We start from the raw sequence: 24197 nt of genomic DNA on the forward strand, positions 1-24197 counted from the left end.
ACAAATATTTAAAACTTTACTATGTTTTGCCAAAAGTGAACAGTAAGGTAGCTATTTTTATTTTTACTTACTAAAATACTCTGTCATCTCCAGAACTGTTAGCCCTAATTAGGAAGGTACCATATATTATGACAAAAAAATGTGTCCAATAAAAAATTGGTTTGTAATAGTAATAAAATTAAGGTGCTTGTTAAAATGATCATTGTGGGTACAATGATATTTCCTCCTTTTGGCTTCCACTCTTCCCATACGAAGAACAGTTTAAAATTCAAACTTCCCTCCTCCAAATAAATCACCCTCTAGAAAAAGGAAGACGATACATGCTATTTTGGCTTATGTTTCTACAGTAATACATTCTTCCACTATTAAAGATGGCAACAAATTTAAAGGAGTTTGTCCTTGTGAGCTTAAAATCAAAATTTTCCCTCCTACCTACAGATGTGCTATGGGAAGTTACTGTACTGAACCCCAACAGTAGCTGCATTTTGATAGTGCTGCTTATAAATAGTTTTGAAGCAGCTTCGGGTCCTTTGAGATAACAGGAACTATGGAAATCGAAGATGATTAAGAAAATAGATACAGTACTGGCTGTTATGTCTAGGTGCTGGAAGGCAGCATGCTTTGCTTTGAAATAGATTCAATTTTAGCAAATATTACTTGTACTGTTGCATAGTGGTTTGTTTTTTCAGATTCATATCCTAAGCAAAAAATAGAGCAACAGGCAGCAGCACTTGCATGATATTAAAACCCAGTACTTAACTGAGAGCAATTTATTTGTTACATGCAGTTAGAGGGGGCACACAAATACATAATACAAACCTCTGATGAGATATTGGCCATTCTCTCCACATTTGCTCCTTGGCTTTGCATTTTCTTTTGGTATAACTGCACCTCCAATTGACATGATGGCAGAATCTCAACTAGGTCTCGATAACCTTCATACTTCTCAATAACCTCTTGCTTTACAAAAGAAACAAGAAAACGCTATTTACTTAAAGAAATCATAAGAGACATCACATTTCAATCATGTTCTGCAGTAATGCATATTTGCTCTTGTACCTAATCCTTCAATGTCTGGTGGTAAACTGGAATTAAAGAAATCAAGTAACTTCAAAATTGTTGCTGAAAGGAAATAAATTTTGAGTTTGCCAACAAGATTATGCATCGGAGGAAAAAGCCATTGGCTTGGAAAGGCAGGTATGACACCCAGGTGCTGTACTCAACCAAACCTTCAGATACAAGGAAGTAAATTTATCTATTCAATGTGCTACAAGGCCTGTTGGGGAAGAGAATGCAAGTTACACAATGGAAAATTCTATGTAAGTAGAAGTGCAATTATGTTCACAGTCTGAATTAACATTACACAGGGATGTTTGATTCATCTATGCTTCAGTGAAGCTCACAACTTTCTCTTCAGATTTCTCTCCCTGTTTATATGGTTTGTTTTTGAGGTGTGAAGTTATTACCATCTGACTCTAATCAGTCTGCTCACGAGACATAGAAACTAACAAACTTCGTGGCTGTAAGATTTGTACTTAAATATACATTAACGCCTCACTTAAAGTTGTCCCACTTAACATTGTTTCGTTGTTATGTTGCTGATCAATTAGGGAGCACACTCATTTAAAAAGTTGTGCAATGCTCCACTCTTACGTTGTTTGGCTGCCTGCTTTCTCCACAGCTGGCAGCCTCCCTAGGGCCCCCTCCCCCCAGCGCCTCTCGGCCGCCAGAAGACTCTGCGTATCAGCGCTTTCCCCCTCTTCCCCATGGCAATGAGCTGGCTTGCAGAGTTTTTTAGGCGGAGGGAGGGGGAACCTGCGCACCGAGTCCTCGCTCCTTCCCCCCCCTCCAAAATGCCACAAGCCAGCTGATTGCCGCCAGCAGGAGGCAGGGAAAGTGTGCTGAGTCCTCGCTCCTCCTGCCTCTCTCCTGTCTGGAGCAATCAGCTAGCTTGCAGCGTTCGGGAGGCAGGGGGAGCCTGCACACCAAGCCTTGCTCCTTCCCCCTCCCGCCTGCTTCCAAAATGCCACAAGTCAGCTGATTGCCCTTGGCAGGAGGGAGGCAGGAGGAGCAGCAATGACTCAGCGCACCTCCACTCCCTTCCCTGCCTCCTGCCTGCGGCAATCAGCTGGCTTGCGGTGTTTTGGAGGCGGGAGGGAGGAGCGAGAACTTGAACGCAACAAGCCAGCTGACTGCCCCAGGCAGAAGCGGGGGGAGGAGCGAGGACTCTGTGCACCTCCCCCCTCCTTCCCCTACACAGCAATCAGCTGGTTTGGCATTTAGAAGGGAGGGGACAGAGAGGGGAGGAACCAGGATGCAGCAAGCAAAGTAAAGGGGGAGAAGAGACAGGTCAAGGGTGGGGGCTTGGGGGAAGAAGTGGAGTGGGCAGGCTGAAGGTTGAACCTCCCGCCTCTGGTGCTTGCAGAATATGGGAAGCTGCCCTGGAACCTAAACACACCCCCCCCCCCCATTACCATTAATTCTTATGGGGAAATTAGATTCGCTTAACATCGTTTCACTTAAAGTCGCATTTTTCAGGAACATAACTGTTACTGTATACAGTCTAAAACTTCTCTGCCTACTATTTTTACAGGTAACTGAAAAGATAGGTATATAATTGAAGTTAAAGGAACATTTTCCTGTATTTTTCTCCTATTTAGTTTGTGCATTTCACAGATTATATATGAGGGAGGAGGGGCAGGTTCCAATGTTGCCCCTGAATTGCCATTTAGTTTCCTCTTGTTTGTCATGAGTCTTCACACATCAGGAGTGGAACATTAAGAATACAAAGAAACAATAGAAAACCAAAAATTGGAAAGGGGACTCAGAGATGCTTAGTTCCTGAAGCTACTATTGCTTTTTTTGCAGCTTACTAAGATTTCAAGTTGATTGTGTACTTAAATTATCTGCTTCCTTTTGATTAACTTCCTCTACTTTAACTAGAGTGAACCTATGTCAGACAATTTTGGAATTAGATTGTTATTTAGGGATAAAGTGTTCCCATAGAGAGGAAAGCAACCCTCCAGATTCAAAACTACTGAGTGAGAACAGAGGTAACCCTGGAGCACCTGGTCAAGAGGCCAGGGCCTGGGAAGAGGTGTTAAAACAGAGTCAGGATGATGGATGCAGTCAGCTGGACAGGTTCAAGGGACCCAACATTTCAAAGTTTAGTATTACAGATGGAATAATCATCAATAGCACTACTTGTGATCCCATGCTTAAAGGAGGTGTTCTCCAAATATCAGATGTCTGTTTTCTTTCATCTGAAACTAAATTCTTAAACTCCCTGCTAGTCACCTATCGCTGATCTTTTTTAAAAATGATGCACAAGCAGCTCTCGATATTATGCCAGAAGACAGACTCATATCATTACTCATGTCTTGCCTATCACAGCGGGAATTTAATAGATTGAAATAAGTACAAAGCAGCCATAATACAGTGACCAAGACTTACCTTGGTTTTCTTGAGTTTCTGGACAGTCTCTTTCATATGTTCTTTGTAATTCTTCAGTTCCTCTGGAGACTCCACAATTTTTGATTTCAATTGCTCTTGTTCTTCTTTCAAAGTAGCCATTGTCACTTTTAGCTGATTCTAATTAGCAAGACAATTAAAATGTATGGTTGGTCTCAATTTTACTCAGTTTTAATAATGCTGAAAGTGATTACTTGTCTTCTGATGCTTTAAGTAGAAGAGAGAAGAGCCATTCAGTGAGGCAGGGTTCTGCATTGACCATCTTGTGCAGAACAGCATTTTACTGCTATCTAGCAAGTTGTTCTACATCAGAACATTTTTGTTGTAGTATTTTTCTTTTAAAAACCAAAATTCTATTCAATTATCTTAAGAATGTTACAGTTGCCAAGCAAAGCACTCAGGTCAGCCAATGCCAAAGTTAAGGCTGCCTTAATTCTGCTTCTTTTTGTACGCGCATTGTGGTACAATTTTGAGTTACATGACTGCATGTTATTTTTGCTGCGCTCATGCTTGCTGCAAACATTCTTGCCAATGAAATTCACTACCCAAATATTAATGAATAAGAGGTCACAAATACCAGTAGTGCTAAACAGCCAGCTGTATTCACAAGAATATTCATAATTTTTTTCCTCCATTTGCCCAGTTCCAGTCCTGGCCAATATTCTCCCTCTCTGTAAAATAGGAAATATCTAAGGAAGGGCTACTGCCAAGAATTATGGGGATGCCCCGTTTCCCCCACTCATTCTAGAGTGTTTTCACATTCTTTGAAGACTTAAAGGTGATATAGCTATTCCATCAAGAATTAACTAGGATGTCATAAATGAATTAAAAGGATGTCATATTTCTACAGTTAAGCATTCAAATCAGGAATTTCCAAAGGTAGCATATTCAGCCTTAACTCTATGCTTTTATTTGCATGAAACAATAGTCTTTAGTTATGGGATCATTTATTTCTTTAATACAGTGCAATATAAAGCTGTTCTACAACTTTAGATACTAGCAATATTTCCACCTTGCATACTTACATAACTTTAAGTGTTATAACGGTCCATTATCTTTTCTGATTTAGGACCAGATGTACTTAACACCTACATATTTTTCTTTTCAAAGAAGAAAGATAGAGGCAAGGCACAACAGGAATAATATATCCCAAGCACCTTACAGGATCGGTAAGAAGGAGCTCAGCTTCATTTGATGTGCATCATACAAAATGGGCACCATACCAACTGCACTATGCATACACAAAGTGAAATTTTCAAAGGCTCATAATTTGATCAAGTTAAAACCCAATTTTCAAATGTTTAAAGGGACTTTTCCATGAGGGCTTCTTCTGTGCCAAATTTCAACTTTAAATCTCCAGCTCTGTCAGCATTATTACAGCAGTTCACAAAGTTGTAAGATTTTTTTTTATAGCCTCCTCCCCTGCTCTGCACTCTTCACACTCAAACGGCTGAAATCTTTCAACTTAGCTTGCCCAAAGTATCACTTATGGGCAGAGACCAAGTCTGGAAAATTTTAGCCTGAAAGGTGAAAATAGAGGTTTGGAACAGAAGTGTTTAGGCCTTGGCTACAAACAAAAGTTGTACAGCTTTTACTATACTAGTACAGTTGAAATGTTACAAAAGCTCTTGTGAGAGCAAGTATCAGAGGGGTAGCCGTGTTAGGGCTTGGATACACTGGAGAGTTACAGCGCTGGTGGTGGCTTTACAGCGCTGTAACTTACTCCCCATCCACAATGGCAAAGCACATACAGCGCTGTATCTCCCTGGCTACGGTGCTGGCTGTACTCCAGCTTGGCCTGGGGAATAACGACTATAGCGCTGCTCTTGCACCACTGGGGTGCCAGTGTAAACAGTGATTAATCTTATTACGCTGTAACTGACCTCCGGAACATTCCCACAATGCTTTTTAAGTAAAGATAACATTTCCTTTTGTTGTGATGCCTCTCTTTGTTGTGAACTCGGGGCTCCCGGAGCTGCTTATCTAAAAACCAAACACAGCTACTGTTTGCTCAAGCAGAGGCAGGCAGGGGGATTCCTTTGGAATGTCCACAGCTACTGTTTGCTTGAGGAGAGAAGCAGCCCAGATGGGGGGAGGGGTGAGTCCGTTTTGGAGCAGCTGCTTATCTGGTCTGAAGGCTATTTGCATTTAGTGAATGAGAAAGGGGTGGGAGAAGGGGTCGAAACTTTTAAAATGGTTGAAGGTTGGTGCTGTGTATCTTCAAGTCCTTAGAACTTGCAAGACAGGGTGCTGACAGTGTCAGCTCCAAAAATCCACTCTCTCTGTCTCCCCCACACTCCCTGTCACACTTCACCCCACCCCCCTCTTCTGAAAAGCATGTTGCAGCCACTTGAATGCTGGGATAGCTGCCAATAATGCACCACTCCCAACACCGCTGCAAATGCTGCAAATGTGGCCACACTGCAGCGCTGGTAGCTGTCAGTGTGGCCACACTGCAGCTCTTTCTCTACACAGCTGTACGAAGACAGCTTTAAACTCCCAGCACTGTACAGCTGCAAGTGTAGCCAAACCCTTAGTTTGGATTTGTAAAAAGCAACAAAAAGAGTCCTGTAGCACCTTATAGACTAACAGATGTATTGGAGCATAAGCTTTCGTGGGTGAATACCACTTCGCCAGACGCATGGGGGGGGGGGCAAACTTATACCAGTATAAAAATATTTATACCAATATAGCTATTGCTGTAAAAGAAAGGGAATAAGCTATATTGATATTAGCACCATTATTCCAATATGACTGCATCCACATTAGGGTCTGTACTGGGATTTTTATATATCAAAATAATTATAGACTCATAGACTCTAGGACTGGAAGGGACCTCGAGAGGTCATCGAGTCCAGTCCCCTGCCCTCATGGCAGGACAAATTGTCTCATCCTTAACTGAAATAGCTATACTAATGCAAAAATTGTGTTTCACCTGGAGTTAGAAACCTTAGTTACGAGAGCTGGAGTCCCAGATATATCAAAACCAGATTCTATTCTTATCATGCAAGTTTCCATGAAATACAAATATAGAAGTGGTTTTTAAAATGCAATCAAGTTTCGTTATCTGAACCATTCACATTGCACATAGCTAGCAGAAGTCAGGCAGAAAAATCTGATGCTATATTAAAAAGAAGCTCCATCACTTATTGAAGGCTACTGTTCAAATCCCATTTAAATTGAATTGAAGTTATACTTACCAGACTTCGGGTTCTCTCTGCAACTTCTGCTTTCTTTTGGGAAGTCACTTCTTGCAAGGCTGTCTAATGAAGAGAATAATTGTTTGGCAGTTAAAAGAGGAGAATTATTAGTATGGCTTCTGGTTTTATGTTTGAACTTCTACTACAGAGAAAAGAGACTACTGAAAAAAGCAGTTAGCAGCTACCTGCACAGCTATTCCTTCTCGGGTCTCAGCACATGCGCCCCACAGATGTCAGGCTTTGGGTGCAATTCCACAATTCACCTCTCTTAGACGAGGACCTGTGTTACAGCCCTCTAGGTACCATCCATGACTACTTCAGCAAGTCCAGCTGGGGTTTAGACCTTGCCATTGAGGCATCTGGGAGTGGTTACCATTGATTTATGCACAGAGGCCACACAGCCTTCTCAAACAGTATTGCTGAATATTAACAAAACAGCTTTCAGAAACATGATGGGTTACAAACAACAAAAAGGAAGACCTAACTACATGGATCTTACCTTTTAACTATTCCTGGCCTAGATGCTTAGAGAGAACATGCCTGCCTGCAGTTCCTACTTCTTCCCCCCCCACCACCCTTGTGGGCATGCTGACCACTTTCCCCCTCCCTTTCTATTAGGGGCATCTTTTAACCAGTCAGGGTCTTTTGATCTTTAGCATGTTCCAGTGATAGCCCCAAGGTACTCTTAGCTGATTTGAAGGTGTGTACCTGCTGCTGTCTCATCTCTTAGGGTGTCTACACTGCAATTGAATGAGTAATTGCAGCTTGGGTAAAAACACACCTGTGCTAGCATTGCTAAAAAAGCAGTGCAGATGTGGAAGCACAGGTCTGAACAGGTAACATAGGCCCTTGGTGTGCTTGTACAGCCCTTGCCGCCATAGCTACGCTGCTATTTTTAGCCACGCTAACACAGGTAAAACTAGTATGGGTATATCTACCTGAGCTGCCATCACACCTCAGACTCCATTGCAGACATACTCTTGAGTCCCTATTTCCTGCCCAGGCCAATCCCCAGCTCTGGTTTGACTTAACCCTTTCAGTTCAAGTAGGCAGCAACACAAAATTAAATGAGGAAACAGTCTTACAATATTCATTATAATGCAGTAGATCTCAGTTCCTCACACAAGCAATTTGTTTCTGTAATGAAAAAACAGACTACTTCACACACTGCTTCTGATCCCTATGGACCCAGCTGTTAGCTTCATTCCCTCATAGGTACCAGCACAAGTTAATGCTAGAGAGTACCATAGGACTCAGACCAGGATAGACGTAAATGCCTTAAATATTTTGACTTTGCTTTTAGTTTTAATCAAATCTCCCCTCAAGTTTTCATAGGATAAATCCAAAGAAATAATAAATGCCCACAATCAGAAGTCATAGTAGCTGTACTTTGTGACAAAACTTCAGAGATGCATATAAGTAAGACATACCGTTTTTTGACGATAGTCCTGGTTTAGTAGTTGCTGCAGTTCTTGAATATCATCAGACAGCTGCTTGAACTCTGCTTTCTGCTCTACTGGAATCGTGCTAAACACAAAGATATGATGTTTGATCTTTTAGTGCACGCCAAGTGTCAGCGAGCTCAGGGCTGTGTAGTACAAACAGAAAGACACTTTTCCTGCCTCAAAGGGTCTTAGGATCAGCTACAGACAGTGACCTGGGTGACCAGTTGAAGACCTAATCTCACATAATTTTCTTTTTAATCTTGCTTTAGTGGGTTATTGTTGAAAGATTTCATAGCTACAGTATGATTTAAGGAGTGGATTTAAATAAAGAGGGAGCACAAGGAGTGAGAGCTGTAAGTGTAAGAGGAAACACGGAAGAAAGTGCAAAAACAAGAGTAAGAGAATGATATTGATTTATCTAGATATTTGAATTATAAAAAAAAGTAATATTTTTGCAGCAATATAGCTTAAAGTTGTGGACTTAAAGCACAGGACTAACATCAGACAGGAGACTCTCCTAGTGCGTACTGACAGCAATTCTTGGGTATTGGAAAACTCCTTAGTTTTCAAATTGGTCTTGGAAATTTGAAAAGAACAAGAAGTGGCTATGGATAAGGGAGAAAAAAAAAGCCAGCGGCACACAGAGGTGGGGAGCTGGACTGATGAGAATGGGTCAGAAAACATGAGTAAAGGAGGCAGCTAACCCCATGCAGGGAGTCAGAAGTAGTCATGTAATTGTAACTAAGACTTTAGAAATATTAGTCTGAAGCATATTTAAAATAGGATCTTCCATCTTTAAGTTACTTTTAGTTAGAACAGCGTGAATTTGGAACTGGTGACTGGTAATAGAGCAAGTCACTGGTGGGACATCCCACCCACAGAGAGAAAAAACTGACCTACAGTCCCTAATGGTGACAACCGACAGTGATGATAAACTTCAGTACTCTGCCAAAGGAATGGACATGAGGGAGCCCCATCTGATAGGGTGAAAGCTAACGGAAGGCTGAAGGAGAGAGAAAGTCCATGGAATAGAAGTGCAGACTCGCTTAAATATGCAAATGAAGACAGACAAGGGAGCAAAAAGAATGAGAAATCAAAAGCAGAGAAGTAACACTAGATAAAGAAGTAAAGCTTGACAAAGTCTTAAAGATACAGAACAGAACACTGAAAACTTGATGCAGGACAACTGTTCAGCTTTTCTATAATGCTTTGCAAATACTAGTCTAATTAACCCTCAACATCTCCTGTGATGTAGGTAGTAGTATAGTTCCCTTCAAGGTGAGCAGCTGCATATACTGCTAGCTGGTCCCACTGTGCCTGCTCCTCCAGTAGTGTTCACCAAGAGCTACCAGACAGTGCAGCTGCACAGCAGGCGCTTTGCTGGGGCTCCCCTTCCTCTGAATGCTGCAGTTTGAGAGAAAAGCTGACCCTGGTTCAGATAATACAAGCAGCACATACTAATGTATACAATAAACAGAACTATTAGTACAGAAGGTAAATGGAGGCAGGACTGGCAACTTTGCACACTGCTATAAAAGCTGCCATACTGGGTCAGACCATGGTCCATCTTGCCCAGTATCCTGTCTCCAACAGTGACAGAGCTTCCGGGCAATTGTGGAGGCATCCACCCATCTTCCTCTGTTGGCTTCTGGTAGTCAAAGGGTTAGGGTGACCCCGAGCATGGGACTGCATCCCTGACCATCTTGTCTAATAGCCATTAATGGAACTATACTCCAAGAACTTATCCAGTTCTTTTTTGAACCCAGTTATACTTTTGGTAATCAGAAGATCGCATGGCAATGAGTTCCACAGCTTAGCTGTGCACTGTGTGAAAAAGTACTTCCTCTTGCTGTGTTAAGCCTGCTGCCTATTACTTTCATCAGATGACTCTTGGTTTGTGTGTCGTATGAAAGGGTAAACACTTCTTACTCACTTTTTCCTCACCATTCAAGATTTTATAGACCTCTATTATAATTCCATTAGCTATTTCGTTTCTAAGATGAGAGACTAAAAATATTGGGTCTGATCATCATATGGAAGCTGTTCCATACCTGTGACAATCTTTGTTGCCATTCTCTGAATCTTTTCCAGTTCCACTATATCCTTTTTCAGATGGGGCAACCAGAACTGGACACAATATTCAAGGTGTGGGCACACCAGGAATTATATAGTGGCATTATGCTACTTGTCTTATTTTTTATCCATTTTCTAACACAGTCTGCCTTTTTGGCCACTGGTGTGCATGTAGCAGTCATTTTCACTGTGACTAAGATCTTTCTTATGTGGTAACAGCTAATTTAGAACCCATCACTGTAGATATATAGTTAGGATTATTTTTTCCAGTATACATTACTTTGCATTTAATGTTGCATTTCATCTGCCTTACTGTTTCCCCAGTCACCAGTTTTATGAGATCCCTCTAACTCCCCGCAGTCTGCTTTGAACTTAAACTCTTGAATAGTTTTGAGCCATCTGCAAACTTTGCCACTTCAACGCATTTATTAATCATCTGGAAAAGGGGGTGAACAGCGAACAGGTTGGAGTGCAGATCCCTGGGGGGACTCCACTGGCCACCTCTCTACATTGTAAAAAATGGACCATTTATTCCTATCCTTTGTCTCCTATCTTTCAAATAGCTACTTGTTATAGCTACATTTTGTTTTTCATTTTTATTAATAGATTCACAGATTTAACACCAGAAAGGACCACTGTGATCACCTAATCTGGCCTTCTGAAAACACATGGGCCACAGAATTACACCCTGTAATTCCTGTAGCAAGTCTGTAGCTTCTGGTTGAGCTAGAGCATCTGTATATATTTTAAAACTTCAAGTGATTTAGAATCCACCATGCATCCAACTTAGTTACTTGGCCCAATGGTTAATTGCCCTCACTACTAGAAATGTGCACCTTATTTCTAGTATAAATTTGTCTGGTTTTAGGTTCCAACTATTGATCTTGTCAAGCAGGCAAAGACATAATTAAAGAGCCCGCTATTAGCCATCTTCTCCCCATTCAGATACCTTTAGACCATGATGGAATCACCTCTTTACCTTCTCTTAATTAAGCTAAATACAGTGACAGACATAAGCTCAGTCTAAGGCATATTTTCTAGACCTCGAATCATTCTTATAGCTCTTTTCTGAATCTTTTCCACATCCCATTTTGAAGTGGAGACATGAGAAATGGACACTGGTGTAGTAATAATCTCATTAAAGCAAAGGTTATACATGGAGTGCCACTTCCTATTCAATATTCCTCTGCTTATATATCCAACAGTCACACTGGCCATAAGCCAATAGAAGGTCACATTTAGTTGGTTATTCACCATGAACCCTAAGTTCTGAAAAGGACTTTAAAGTACTTTAAACTATATCCACTGTATATATGCTCTTGAATACAGCATTCTTTCATTCTAATAAAATGGTACTATGTTTCTAAAGTCTGAATATGACCTACAAAGGTATTGAAAGTAACCCCCACAACCTCTTAGGAAAACCACTCAAAGAAACTACTCAAACACCATCAAACAGAGAAAGATGCCATGGGAAAAGTTTTATGTTTGCCTGAATTATAGTTATGGGCTAACTAATCAAACGCCCATAGGATTGGCAATAGGTACAAGAGAGTCCCACCATCTATCCACAGCTTTGAAACATTTGACCAACAAGAGAAGGTTGATCAGCTCAGGAGACAGAACTGTCACAGGAGCTGGACTAACTACGGAAAGAAGAAAAACTGATCACCTGCCTCATCAATTTCAGAATTAAATGCAAACTCATCTTTTAAACTTTCCCCTCAATTGCTTTACACAGAAAAATAAGTCCATTTAAAAAAACTTAACCAAGCTATTTCGCCTACAGCCTGGAAGGAAGAAAGATGGTTACTTCTATCTTTAAAGTAGATGGCAGATTCTCAGACACTGATGAGGCCATATAATGCCTCGGTTGATTTAGAAAAGTCAGTCAACAGCAACATTGCTTCTGTTCTAAGACAACAGCTTAATATTCCCAGTTAGATGTCATGTGCATGTGTGTTATAACTGCAAAATGCACAGAGGTCAATTACTAGATCCCGTACTCACTCAAGTTTCTCTAGCTTCACAGCTGCCTCCTGATTTGCTGTCTGCAGCTGCTGTATTTTTTCCAGAGCCGATTTCTGAAAATTAAGTTTAAGGTATTTTAAGTGATTAGTTTACATTATATGAGAGAACAAGCAGATTTATAATCAACCTACAACATGTTCCTCACGCAGCCAGGTTGGTCCTACAATCCATGTGCATAATTTGTTTGTACTGCTAACCTGCCCAGCTGAGATAATTAGTGGTAGTTCTTGGTCTGTACTTGGTAGTTACTGGCCTGTAGTTCTAGCTTCATAGTTTTCTGCTTAGTGACTGTTACCTCTCACACTCTCCTCAAAGTGAAAGTTTTCCAAGTGTTCAAGTACAGGGAGCAAAGACTTGGACATTTCACAAGATACTAGAGGGGGGCCCCAGTTGGTAGGCCTAAAAACTGACTTGACAATTATCCTGTACTGAAGCCCATATTTTAAAGATTCCAGTATGCATGTTTCTTTCCAGAAATACCCAGATACTAAATTTAATGTGCAACAGGAAAGACAACGAGCACGTTGATAGACAAGTGGTCTAGTTCATACCAAGTTACAAAGATGGATATATCCAAATATTGATTATAGCAAACTGCAGTTATGTGGCAACTGGTGTTCTGTAAGATACTGTAACAGAATGGGCTCCTATGCCTACAGAAACCCCCATTCTGTAAGAAATGTGACTTTTAAAGTTACTGTTCCACATATTTAGCAAGGGTCCATCACCAATGTTTGTTCCTTCTATCCTGTGCCTTTCAAGAGCCAAAGACCCTGTAGGTAAGTGATGAAATCCTGGATTTACATCAGAATCAGTAGAAAAGCTATACACAGTTCATGTACTTTATCTTAGCTCCCAAGGCAGCAAGCATATTAGAAATAACCAAGTCTTGAGCAGAAATTTGCTCCCCTTTCATTTCTACACCATGGTTTTCTAGAAGCCATTATTAGGCAAAGGCTTTATTGAAAAGATGGGTCTTAGGTTTGGGCTCAATCTGATCTTCTCTGGCATTAAGTTACATACCCAAGTTCCATCAGCTGAAAGCATCATGCCTTAACTGCCCAAGTCTTTTATCCTGGGTATCACCAGCTGTTTCATCCCTGTAGAGTGCAACTGTCAAAGTACTGATGCCAAGGCAGTCTCTATAACAGATAGGCTCTAACCACTTGTGGCTTCATAGGTTAGCACTCCCACTTCCAGTTCAAATTGGAAATGAAAGAGAAACCAGACGAGTTCATGGAGCACTAGTCAGGTTTTTTGTTGACTAGGATGCAGAGAACTGTGTGCTTTACCACCTGAATTTTCCATGTACTGGTCAGATTCAACGCCAGGTATAGCAGGTAGAGTACTCTACCTGGAGGTGATCAAAGTGTACATCATCCAAACCAGATCATCCAACAGGAAACAGTGTAATAGCCTTCCAGCACAATATGTGGTCTAAAACGTTGATTCAGTGGTGAGGTAAGAGAATAGGCAAATTCCTGACTTCCCCTTTCTCCCATCACCACTACTGTCTTTCCTAGACTGACCGACCCAGCTTGTCCTTTATACAGCTGTTTATTTCTTCCAGACACTGAGGCATGCTTAAATGGGCTGAAGTTAGATGAAAATAAGAATTGACGTTTCCTCAGAGTACCACACCAAAGTGTTTCTGAAACTATTTACCAGTGTCTCATGTTTGATCAGAGCCTATAGCTCAATGGCACAATAAGACTTGCCTGTATTCAGCTGGTATGTGTAGGTGCTGCCTTTCCAACAGCTGGAAAAAATTAAGATTCCTTCCTACCCCATAAACACTTAAATGTTTTCCCTAATGCATAGGCAGGAGTTTTCCTCTCTTCAAGATCTGTCTTACAGAAAGACAAAGTTGTTACAGCCCCTTTGAAAAAAGTTGTAACTCATGGCAGGCGAGTGTAATTTCCCAAATAGTACTTAAGCTTCTAAACTTCCAGATATAAATAAATATTAATTATATTTTTGATGGCCTTATTTGAGCTGTTTCTTACAAACTATACATAGTCTTACGTATGCCCACTGGAATTCCATGTAGATCTCACGACGTGATTCTTGGAAGTGAATAAAGTTAAGAATGCCACTCAAGAAACGAGCTGTCCGCTTTGCTTCTAAAAGAGAGGAATAGCAAAGAATGGGTGTTTTGGTCTCTATATGTCCCATAATTGGAAAACTTGAGCACAGCAAAACTCAAACAGCTAAACAGAGACAAAGGCTGAATGAAGAAAAGTACCATGTTAAAGATAGCTCTGGATATTTTAGTATTACAAATGTACTATATTCCAAGGAAAGTTAGGAGGTCAATTTACCCATATTGGCTTAGAAGAGAATTTCTTACAGAACTTCAGTGCCAGTTTCGGGGTTGGGGGCGGGTATTTTGAGAGATATCAAGTATGTTTTAGAAAGAAAAATCTTCCTCAGTCATGAAATGTACTTAAATTAATATGATTAAGTTATGTCAATCTCTGAAAAAATTAAGCAAACCCAAGTCTTATAGCTATTACCTTGCCAGTATTTGGAAAAAAGATTTAATTTGTACAATCAACTGCACCAAGCCATGAATTTATGATGCACCCAGATGCATTGTCAAAGACTTTATACAATCTAAAAAATAAATTACAAACTGGGCATAATGTCTCAGAAAAACAGCCATTCCCCTGAAAACACTGAGCACTGGCTAATGTCAACATACACAAAAAAAAGTCAACAAGCCAAACAGAAAAACCTTGTACTAAATCCTGAAGACAGCTACACAGGGACTCCAGCAGACATATTCAAAGAGAAGCCACAGCTAGGTCCCTGAACTGAGAAGGCCTTTCTTGTCCCAGCTCAATTCAAATTGAATTTTGGAATAGAGAACAAGGACACTCCTGGCCAACCTCAAATGCTTTGGCATGAAAACAGGAAGATGCAGAAATCAACTTAAAGAAATTTCTTTAGCAAATTTAACAAAGTCTTTCCTGAATGGCCTGTGCCACACCAGAATTGCAACAGTGTGTTGGCAAGAGAGTGGAAGAAAGGAAGAAATACAAGTGTTTTCTATAGAAATATTCCCCCCCAGGAAATCCACATTATCGAGTTCCAGTCCTGTCACCTACTCATAACCATTTCTACTTTTTAAGAGTAATTATAAACCACCATATATTGCAAAACTACTGAAAAACCATAAGATTACTATCTAACCTAGTAGCAAGACAGAATTGTAATGTTTTGTAATAGAGCTGAGATTTATTAGCTAATTAGTATTAGCTGGATTGGCTAAAGCATTGCAAGAACTATTTAACAAACTGGCCTTCTCTGAAGGCCATACCACGAGGTTCAAAAGTAGCCAGCTGCTGGCTCCACTACACCACAATTGTCTACCACCGCAGTGTAGAAAGTAAAACCCAAGAGTCTTCAAAGATATTTCATAGAAATGGCCCAGGCATCACATGAGCATGTGGAAACATGGATGGTTTAATAAAAGCTTGCTTACTTGGGTTTATGACATCAGCAATCTGAAAGTCATTAATACGGCAGACTGGAAGAAAACGCTCCCTGTGAGAAGAAAAAAAACATACTGAATATTAGTTCTGTGAATAAGCCTACTTCAAATGGCCACTACATTACTTTTGCCCTATATAAATCTAGAGTACATGGGTGTATTCCCACAACAGTAGAGTCTGAATGTATCCTGGTACTGTACACAATGGTGATCAGACATGGCAGAATAAACCCACAAACAGCATTTTAACAGAATTGCATTCACAAACTAGTATTATAAGTTGTTACAGTGCCTTGCATTGGATTTGTTTTAAGTTACTTTTCACAGGACACTAGAGCATTTTAGTGGACACAGAACATTTAGAGCATTTTAGTGGACACTAAACAGAAACAGAAAAAGAAATAGAAGTGGTCTAATATGAAAATTATAAGTCAATCTGCCCAATGTCAATTATTCCACCACACATTGAATAGAGCAGTGTCTGTCAGAGCAGTGCCTCTAACAACGGTAAACATAACTGGGGTGATATTTCAGGCTTATGTAACAGCTACTCGAAGATCCTCCTCCATATCTAATGATTAGCCTCTGCCATGGGCCTCGGTGAACTGCTTCAAGCTATTCCCCATTCAACTGCATGCTCACAAACTTGCCATCATTTATTGTTGATCTAAACCTCAATCTCACAATCCTAAAGCATTAAATCTATCTCACACATTTGGATAAAAAGCGGCGGGCAGCAGAGATTCTTAGTCTACTAAATTGTTAGCTGCTTTAAGATGTCTCTTGTTAGTCTGCTAAATTTTATTTCACACAAGCTCAACAAGTTGAAGGGCCACTACAATTGCACAGAGCCCAATCACATAAAATGAATTAAACTACAATCAAATAATGAATGAACTGTATGAAAAAAATCCGATTGTTGTACTCACATATTAATATACAAGTTACAAATAGGTAGGAAGCCTTCAACAATTTGTGGATACATTATGTCAGCATTGACCGGCATCTAAACACAAGAGTCAATAAATAAGATAATTACAAGGAATATTCATATGGGGCAAATACTAGTTTTGTTTATTTTGAAATGGGAAAGCCACTCAGAGGTGATAAACATGGGTGGGAAACTATCACTAAACTTCAAGGCAAAGGCAAGTTAGTGGTTCCCAAACTGAAGCCTGTGAATCCCTGTCCTGGTGGCTCACAGAATAATGTTTTGAGAACCAAATAGTTAAAGACTGGGCAGAGTGGGAAGGTTGGTGTTTCCGGGAGAGGGTTTCTCAAACAGCTGCTAAGTGAAAACATTGAAAGAGAAACATTGCCTAGTCAATACCACCTGGAAACAAGAATGGTTTGCTCACACAATATAAAAATACAGCATCCTAACTAAAAAAATAATTGCCTGGCCCACTGAATCCTTTAGATGGAATCAAAGAAATACAGTTAACTAAGGCTATGGTGAAGTAATATTACAGGCATGAATGTTCAAGTGCAAGCATAGAATCTCAGGGATGGAAGGGACCTCAGGAGGTCATCTAGTCCAACCCCCTGCTCAAAGCACGGACCAATCCCCAAATCCCTAAATGGCCCCCTCAAAGACTGAACTCAATGCTGGGTTTAACAGGCCAATGCTCAAACCACTGAGCTATCCCTCCCCCCAGTAATGAATTTACGATGCACTACCATATTTCAGACTAGAATTGAGCCTTAGATATTAGCATAAGCTGATAATTAGAAAGGAAATTGTTGGTTTACCCCCTCAAAACAATGTGGGTCTGGATTCCTGTGCTGCCATGTAATGTTATAAGTATTCTTTTACACATCCGCATTACATTTTAATGCACTCATTCAAGTACATTATAGCATAGCACCAACTCCACTATAATTAAAGGCTGAGTGTTGTTTTCTGTTTGAAGGTAGACTATTCTAAGTGCTCTAAAATCCACATGCTGACTCGGATTGTTTTGAAATTTGCTATGCCTCATGGGCGTACTGAGTAAAATCCATGAGTCAAGTTGGTATCATTTGAGCAAGTGGCTCCCAAGAAACAGCCCTACCCCCAAAAAACACAACAACATTTCACAAAATCATTTTGTTCCTCTTACTTTTTTTGCACATATCTGGGGCTCGGACTACAGCTCTGATCCTCCCCAAACTGATCTCAGCTAAAGTATGGCACCCACTGCCCTGGTGGGAAGGGAGGACATTATACTGAAGAAGGTATTCGGTGTTAAGAACTCCAAATCAGCACATGCCAAACTAACGTGCCTAAAAGAGTAGACAGCAAGTCTAGGGCTCTGCTGAAGCAAGGTTTCCAGGCAATCTTGTCACAGTACCTGGGTGACTCAAGGTGACGTTCTGTGGTCACTGAAACATACGTTGTGCACATTCTGCAGAGACTTGTTTTTGGAGTTTTGCCCTGAAACCAGTTTCTGGAATCTAGGAATCCTTACATTATTCACGGCTCTGACAGACTTCCCTTGACCTTGGCAAGTTACAACTTTTGTATCTCAGTTTGCCCATGCGAAAGATATGGCTAGTACTTATTTATCCACAGGGCTGTTAGGCATTAGTTATTACTATAACACTTTGAAGATAGAAATCAATACACATTGTTAAATTAATGAGGAATCAGTTTTTAGTTTGTCGCAGCTGTCCGTTTCATTGACTGGTTTGTCCTCAATTCTATTTTCAGTGGTATTTTTAAAGTACTTTTTATATTTACTTTGTTTTGTGAAAGAAAGGAAGGAAGGAAGGAAGGAAGGAAGGAAGGAAGGAAGGAAGATTGGTTGGTTGGTTAACTCCAAAATACAGCAGACTGGGGAAATAATAGTATCCAGTATTGCTAACTGCATTATACCTGAAGTTATCCGTTAACTAAATGCTGTGGATTAAATGAATAATACTACAGGACTTTCAAAATCACATTCTGCTACATATAGTGCTAAAGGGATCAGCTAATTTAAAAATTCAAAAACTCAGTGCTTTAATAATTGTTAATTTTCATAATTCTGGAAATTGAGTTTCACTCCCCGCCACCCCCCCTTAATTGTGCACCACTGTATACACACCATGTAGAAGTGCTCCAGACGGATTCCATACACATTCTGCAACGTTCTCATGAAGATCATGTGCAATACCTCAGGCTACAAGAGGGAGAGAAAACATTTCATTGCAGTAATTACAAGTCACTTGGTATTAGTGTACTCTTATTGATGAGCTTCCTCTCTGTAAATTACTATTTAGTCTTCCTTGTTATTTATACCACACAGAATATATCACAAACAAGTAGTACTCTGCCTTTAACAAATGAAGAGCCATTTCATTTTTTCACAAAGATGACGACAAATCACATTGCAATACTCTCATGTTGCATTGTGGAGATGTTGTGATGCAACATCTCGTGATGCAACTTTAACAGGCAATAACCAGACTGGCCAATTGTAACTTTAATCAGTGTATCTACACTGATAGTTTTTAATTACCTATTTGGTAATCAACAATCATGATTATATCAGCTTCACTTGGAGAATTTTCAAACTTGAGTGACACCAAAAATCTTGAAAAGTCTGTCATACGAAGGCAGTGATTTTAAATAAAAATGTAACAGCAAACTCCTATAGTGAATGAGGGAATAATTAAGAAAGCATAAAATATTGAGTTTTTCATTTAGACTGGAAATTAAGACTTAATCTCATGCCATTAATAAACTCCCAAACAATTGCAGGGGAGAAGGATCTGTATAAATTAAGTACATTTAGAACAAAAGATCTGGCTACAGATTAAACAGGAAGACCATTCAGGTCTTCTAGTAATCACTTAAGACATCAACTCATGTGCAGCAGAATTCCCTGAGATATCCCAATGGATGGTCTATTGTCCCCAGTTAAGAAGAGTTAAAGTCTAAGCCTTAATGAATTAAACTACAATGTGTAAACATACAGAAATTCAGATATTCAGTGCATTCCATTATTTGAATTCTGCAACTTCTGTACTGTAATACCAGAGCTTCAAATTTCACATCTACTGAATATTTGGCTAAGCACCTTCAACCCTGGCTGAATGCATGGTCTTTAAGGCAGAACTGTTGCTAACAGCAATTAAACTAACAGACAATGGCATTCACTATCATTAGGCTAAGTCTGTTATCCAGAGGATGGCCTAGTAAAGCAGATTTCCCAATTTCGTAAAACCAAATTATGGGTTCCAGTATCCTAATCATGAAATTGCTTGCAGATGCAGGGGGCTGTCTGCTCACGTGCACCTGTAAGATGGCAGAGCACATCTGTAATATTTTCTCATGTGAATATTTTTACCGCAGCCAGTGGGATTACTTTTGCAAACAAGTGTTATGGGGTCAAATCTTGAATACACTAGTATATCTACATTGCCCTCCAGCAGCAAGCTACTCTGTTTCCAGAGCATTCTTACCTTGGGATTTGGAAACAAGTCATTTTTGGAGAGATTTTTAGCTTCAGAACCTGTTAGGATCTGATTGCGGATGTGAGTTATGATGTCATTGGGATTATATCTGGGAAACGTTAAGAGATCCATTTTGCAGGCCTGCAAAGAAAAATAGCAGCACAAAGAATGCACCTTTAGAGCCTCACAACTGTCACAGCATAGGCTGAGGAGACTATGCAGAGCACAGGTCACTGGCTGACTCCCCTCCGCCCAAGAGCCTCTGCACGACATCAAGCAGCCTCCCAGCAGAGACCCCCTATGGAACTAGAATAGACCTATGGGCTCCAGCTCTGTCCCCATACAGACCCAGCACCACCACAGAAAAATCCCTTCTCCCTGCGTGGAACTGTCACCCACTCCCAGTGCCCTGTGACTGTTCCCAATATAGCCCAATACCCCTCTCCCAGGCATTGACAGCCCACTGCCCCACTCCAGGGCCCTCCACAGACCTGCCACAGCCACCAGGAGCCCTGGACCATCTAATGCCCCCACCAAGCACTGACAGTCCCCCACTGCATCAGGTCCTCCCATGGACCCATCCTACCTTAACCCCAGTCACTGGGACCCCAGGTGCATGCCGCCACCACCACCCCCTCCATCACCAGGCACTCACACACACACACACGGGACACATCATCTCTCTGCCCAAGGCACAGGGACCTCAGATGCCCCAAAGGGCCCCTTCACCCCTCCCGCAGGCACTGACAGCCCATCCTGCTCCAGGGTGACTGAATTTCATCTACTGTTTTGTTGTCCAATGTTGATAAATGCAAACTAATGCACATTGAAAAAACAATCCCAACTATACATACAAAATGATGGGGCCTAAATTAGCTGTTATTACTCAAGAAACATCTTGGAGTCATTGCTCTCTGAAAACACTTATTCAATGTGCAGCAGCAGTCAAAAAAAAAAAAGCTAACAATGTTAGGAATCATTAGGAAAGGGATAGATAATACAAAAAATATAATATATAAATCCATGGTAACGCCCACATCTTGAATACTGTGTGCAGTTCTGGTCAGCCTGTCTCAAAAAAATATATATTAGAATTGGAGAATATAAAGAAAAGAACAAAAATGATAAGACAAAGGAAATGCAGTAGATCTAATCTACCTAGATTTCACTAAGGCATGTGATACAGTTTCATATGGGAAATTATTAGTTAAATTGGAGAAGATGGGGATTAATACAAGAATTGAAAGGCAGGTAAGGAACTAGTTAAAAGTGAGACTACAATGTGTCATACTGAAAGGTGAACTGTCATGCCAGAGAGGGGTTTCGTTAATGACCTTGGCACAAAAAGTGGGAGTGTGCTAATAAAATTTGCAGGTGACACAAAATTGGAAGGTGTTCCCAATACGGAGGAGGACCGGAATATCATAGATGAAGATCTAGATGACCTTGAAAACTGGAGAAATAGAAATGGGAAGAAATGGAATAGTGCAAACTGCAAGGTCATGCACATAACAAGATTTTTTGCTATAAGTTGGGGACGTATCAGTTGGAAGTGACAAACGAGGAGAATGACCTGGATGTATTGATCAATCATAGGATAACTATGAGCCGCCAATGTGATGCAGCCACGAAAAAGCCTAATGCAATACTAGAATGCATCGGTAGAGCCCGGAAAATCCACGGATATCCACTTAATATCTGCGGACCATTTCTGCAGATAGTGGATTGGATGCAGATGCAACTGTGCAGGGCTCTACTCACCGGCGGCGCCTGGACCTGGGGGACGCAGCATGCTCGGGGCCAGCAGTCAGCAGCTGGGAGGCAAGACAGAGTCACGGATATCAAGCACTCGCTCACCGTACCATTTCCTGTCCAGCAGCTCAGGCCCCTCAGATGGGCAGCTCTGGCCACGCTCCCACCCCGCTGGTTCCTGGGCAGCAGGGCCCGCCTGCAGCCACAGGGATTGGAGCAGGCAGGGCCCTGGCACACCACTCCACTTCCCTGCTCTGATGCAACACACCCTGCTTCTGCCATTGCTCGAAAGCCCCTGGGGGGGGGACATGTGATGCCCCTTCCCCCAAATCCCTGTGCCACCCCTTCTCCTCAAGGCCCTGCCACTGTGCCGTCCCTTACCCCCAGTCCCTGCCCACATACCACCACTTCGCTGCAAGACCCTGCCCCTGCTTGCTCATCTCCACTCCCGCTCCATCGCTAGCCCTAGCTCTCGAGAGACAGCTTGGTGCTGCAGGTGCAGATACACATAAAAGACGGCCAGCGGATGGCAAGGTCGGATGCACATTGATTCTGGCGGATGCGGATCCACATTTTTGTATCCTCACTGGGCTCTATGCATCAGACAAGGTATTTCCATGAGAGATAAGCAAATGTTATTACCATTATACAAGGCACTAGTGTGACCTCATCTGGAATACTGTGTGCAGTTCTGGTCTCCCATACTTAAGATGAAATAAAACTGGAACAAGTGCAGAGAAGGGCTAGTAGGATGGTCAAAAGAATAGAAAACCTACTTAAGCCAAGCTCTTTGAGTCTCCTCTCAGGTTTAGCTTAGCCAAATGAAGGGTCAGGGGAATATGATTGCTCTCTATAAAAATAGATGGTTAGAGGGATAAATGCCAAGAAGGGAGGGGAATTATTTAAGCTAAAGGCCAGTGCTGACACAAGAACAAAAGCATATAAACTGGTCATCAACAAGTTTAGCCTTGAAATTAGATGAAGGTTTCTAACCATCAGAGAAGTGAAGTTCTGGAAGAGCTTTCCAAGGAGAGCAGTGGGGGCAAAAAACCTACCTGGCTTCAAACTCAGCTTGATAAATTGATGAAGGAGGTGGTATGCAAGATTGCTTCCAACGGATGTGGCCATCTGCAATTCGTAGTAGCAAATATCTCCAATAGCCAGAGATGGAACAGGCTCTGAGTTACTACAGTGAATTCTTTCCCAGCTGTCTGGTTGGTAGATCTCAGACATGGTGAGGGTCTAACTAATCATCAAATTTGGGGTCATGAAGCTTTCCCCCAGGTCACATTGGCAGAGACTCGGGGGGGGGGGGGTTTACAGGATAGGGTGCAGGTCACTTGCTGGTTTGAACTAGAGTAAATGGTGAATATGCTGTAACTTGAAAACTTTCAATCATGATATGAGAACTTCTGTAACTCAGATAGAAGTTGGGAGTCTATTACAGGAATGGGTGGGCATGGTTCTGTGGCCTGCAATGATGGTCCCTTCTGGCCTTAAGGTCAATGAATCAGGGTATGGAACAACTTGCATATGAGGAAAAATTAAAAAGACTGGGACTGTTCAGCTTAGAAAACAGACTCTGGGGGATATGATAGAGCGCTATAAAGTCAACAGTGTGGAGAAAGTAAATAAAGCAGTGTTATTTACTCCTTCTCATAACACAAGAACAAGAGCTCACCCAGTGAAATTAATAGGCAGCAGGTTTAAAACAAATAAAAGGAAGTATTTCTTCCTACAACAGACAGTCAATCTGCAGAATGCTTTGCCAGAGGATGTCGTGAAGGCCACGACTATAACAGGGTTCAAAACAGAACCAGATAAGTTCACGGAGAATTGGTCCATCAACAGCTGTTAGCCAAGATGGTCAGGGATGCAACCTGATGCTCTGGTTGTCCCAAAACCTCCAACTGCCAGAAGCTGGGAGTGGGCAACAGGGGCTGGCTCACTGGATAATCGCCCTGCTCTGTTCATTCCCTGTGAAGCACCTGGCGTTGGCTGCTGTCAGCAGACAGGCTATTGGTCTGACTCAGTCTGGCCCCATGCACTGGCACTGGCACTGACACCCCCTCCCACTCCAGGGCCCGGCACTGACACTCCAGTGCTCAGCACTGGCAACCCCCCGTGCGCGCTTTGCCCGGGCCGGGCAGCCGGGGGCTCGCAGCGGCGGGTGCCGCCGCAGGGCGTGGGGGAGGGGTGAATGCCGGCGCGCGCGGCTCACCTGACCCCAGGGAAGCGGGGTTCACACAGCAGAGCCCACACACCTGACCGCTGCGCCACTCGTCACGTCACTTTTTCAAATCTGGCGGG

General features: G+C 41.6%; 1 protein-coding gene across 1 annotated transcript in view; it reads right to left on the reverse strand.

The window, feature by feature from the left end:
- Positions 1–24197, reverse strand: part of NUF2 (NUF2 component of NDC80 kinetochore complex) — a 30581-nt gene extending 6384 nt beyond the window's left edge. Inside the window, exons 1-11 of the mRNA XM_030572431.1 lie at positions 24109–24197; positions 20145–20276; positions 18785–18859; positions 16646–16722; positions 15708–15769; positions 14246–14343; positions 12200–12273; positions 8102–8198; positions 6672–6734; positions 3454–3591; positions 820–960 (exon numbers count right to left, since the gene is read on the reverse strand). Of these exons, the coding sequence (XP_030428291.1) occupies positions 820–960; positions 3454–3591; positions 6672–6734; positions 8102–8198; positions 12200–12273; positions 14246–14343; positions 15708–15769; positions 16646–16722; positions 18785–18859; positions 20145–20267 (948 nt within the window). The 5' untranslated portion in view covers positions 20268–20276; positions 24109–24197. The remainder of the gene's footprint in view (positions 1–819; positions 961–3453; positions 3592–6671; positions 6735–8101; positions 8199–12199; positions 12274–14245; positions 14344–15707; positions 15770–16645; positions 16723–18784; positions 18860–20144; positions 20277–24108) is intronic.

The sequence above is a fragment of the Gopherus evgoodei genome, chromosome 8, assembly GCF_007399415.2.
Source record: "Gopherus evgoodei ecotype Sinaloan lineage chromosome 8, rGopEvg1_v1.p, whole genome shotgun sequence".
Classification (NCBI taxonomy): Eukaryota; Metazoa; Chordata; order Testudines; family Testudinidae; genus Gopherus; species Gopherus evgoodei.